This window comes from Pinus tabuliformis, chromosome 6 (genome assembly GCF_031772625.1).
Source record: "Pinus tabuliformis cultivar Carrire ecotype Pingquan chromosome 6, CPIR1, whole genome shotgun sequence".
Lineage (NCBI taxonomy): Eukaryota > Viridiplantae > Streptophyta > Pinopsida > Pinales > Pinaceae > Pinus > Pinus tabuliformis.
Window position 1 is genome coordinate 1,278,710,059 of NC_142292.1, and position 2,302 is coordinate 1,278,712,360.

At 41.9% G+C, this 2,302-nt stretch overlaps 1 protein-coding gene across 1 annotated transcript; it reads right to left on the reverse strand.

Annotated features, from left to right (window-relative positions):
- Positions 1 to 788: 788 nt before the first annotated feature.
- Positions 789 to 1,271, reverse strand: LOC149263317 (uncharacterized). Its single transcript, XM_089387502.1, has one exon. The coding sequence runs from the start codon at positions 1,269 to 1,271 to the stop codon at positions 789 to 791; it is 483 nt and encodes a 160-aa protein (XP_089243628.1).
- Between the last annotated feature and the right edge of the window lie 1,031 nt (positions 1,272 to 2,302).

Below are 2,302 nucleotides of genomic sequence, written 5' to 3' on the forward strand. Positions count from 1 at the left end.
GATAGCAGACATCCCTGCCACAAACTTCTTTCAGAGAAGAAAAAGGGGGATGCACTTCCATTAACCAGAATGCTGAAGGGAATGTTAGTTATACAGCTCATAATCCATTTGATGAATATGAATGGAAAACCCAGATGGGTTAAAAATATTCTAATGTATAACCAATTAACTCTGTCAAAAGCCTTGGATAAATCAACTTTCAGAATCATACCTTTGCATCTCCTGATATGTAGAGTATGTAATACTTCTTGTGCGGTGCCCACATCCTCATGAATTTGTCGATCTTGTAGGAATGCGAATTGTTCTGGTGAGATGTGGTTGGATAGAATGGGCCGCATCCGGTTAGCAATGATCTTTGCAATAATCTTGTAAATGTAGTTGCAGAGTGAGATAGGGCCATATTCTTCATAGGGGACCGGGTTATCAGTTTTCGGGATGAGCACTATGAAGGTAGAAGTGATGGATGCTGCTATATTTCCGCTAATTTTGGTATCCTCAACAAATTTTAGCAGATCTTCACCTATGATGTCAAAAAAAGCCAAGTAGAACTCAATTGACCATCCATCAAGTCTTGGGCTTTTGTCTTTTTTAAACCACTTTAGGGTGGCCTCCAACTCTTCTAGAGTAACTACTTTGGTCAGGTCCCCTTCCTCCTCTTGATCTACGAACCTGGGAAAAATTTGTGCCACTCTAATTATGTCTGCCAGATTTGCTTCCCTCGGGGCACTGTAAATTCATTTGAAATGAGAGGTTTCCAGCTCAGCCGGTTGTTGAAATGTGTTGACAACCTATCCCTGTTTGTTCTGAAGCTGCCAAATAGTATTAATCGCCTTCCTTCCATTGGCGAACTTATGATAGAATTTGATATTTGCATCCCCATCCTTCATCCATATTGCCCTAATTCTTAATTGCCAGACTTCTTCACAATCCTTAAGGATTTTCCCTCTAGCAAAGTATAGGGATGTGATATTCTCCTTGTGTTCAATAGAAGTGAATAATTCTCCCTGATCATTTTCAAAGAAAGATAACTCAGATTCTATCTGTCGCAGGGAGTGTTCATCCAGAGTCCTTTTGTTATGAGCCCATTTTTTGAACATTTTCTTCAACTCTGTAAGATTTTGAATAAAACCATTTGTGATATTACCCCCAGCCTCAGAAGGGTTTGCTTTCCAGTATTCAGAGACCATGCTAATATAAGAGTCTTCCCTGAGCCAGGCAGAGTAGAATTTAAAAGGTCCCTTGGGCTTTGTTCTAACCCCTTCAATATCCATATAGATGGGAAGATGATCAGAGATCCCCCCAGATCCAACCCATTGTATGATGTGAAAACCTAGATCAAGTACCTTCTCTTTGACCAAGAAGCGATCAAGTCTGCGAGCCAGACCATGTTCCCCTGTCCTGTTATTCCTCCAGGTTGCTTGTAATTTAGCTGAAGGGATATCAATCAACTGATGTGAATCCAGGATGGATGAGAAATAATCAGATAGAGAGTCCCTCTATGTTTAATTTCCCCAAGACTCAGCATGACCGATGGAGAAACTGAGATCCCCTCCAAGAATCAGATGGTCTGCCAAAAACAGGTCCAAATACAAGAGGTTTTCCCAGAAATCATGTCTGTTTTGACAAGGTCCATATGTATTGAAAATCCGAAAATTCATTCCCAAGTCCGCTGAATGAATGTTAGCACAAATATGGCCAGCCCATCCCCAATAATTGAGCAACTTAATAGAACAGGAGTTGTATCCCAAGGAAATACCCCCAGATCTTCCATGTGCATCCAATCCAATAAATAACCACCCATGAAAGATATTTTGAAGGGTATGGGAAATGACAGAAGCAAGACTAAGAGTCTCCTGTAGAAATATTATATCATGCAATTCGGTTGTAATTAACAAATAGAGTGCTAGTTTTTTGTCAGGCCTAGCAAGCCCCCAACAATTGAAGGAGATGATCTTCATGGAGGGGGTTCCGAGGGGGTTTTTCTGGCTCTAAGTACCCCAAGTATAGTGGATTATTTGCCCAAAGCAATCTCATCTCCTACCACAGATTGAACAATAGTGAGCAAGGAGGGTCTTCCCCTATGGAGCTTATGCAGGGGGGGGAGGGAACGATATCAAGCCCGACATGGTCCAAAGCCTGTCTCTTGGATTTTGAGCATGTTAGATAACTAGTTACAGGGGGTGCCTGAAAGAATGTGGAAGATGGAGGAAGAGGGGAAATCGAAGGGGAGGAAGGAGGGGGGTAAAACGGGTCTGGATGCAACATGGAAAAATATCGGGGAAGAGGTAGCAGAAATAGAGGC

Bases quoted from the DNA above. Each gene is read 5' to 3' on its own strand.
- LOC149263317 (XM_089387502.1), bottom strand. From the start codon at position 1,271: ATGGATATTGAAGGGGTTAGAACAAAGCCCAAGGGACCTTTTAAATTC.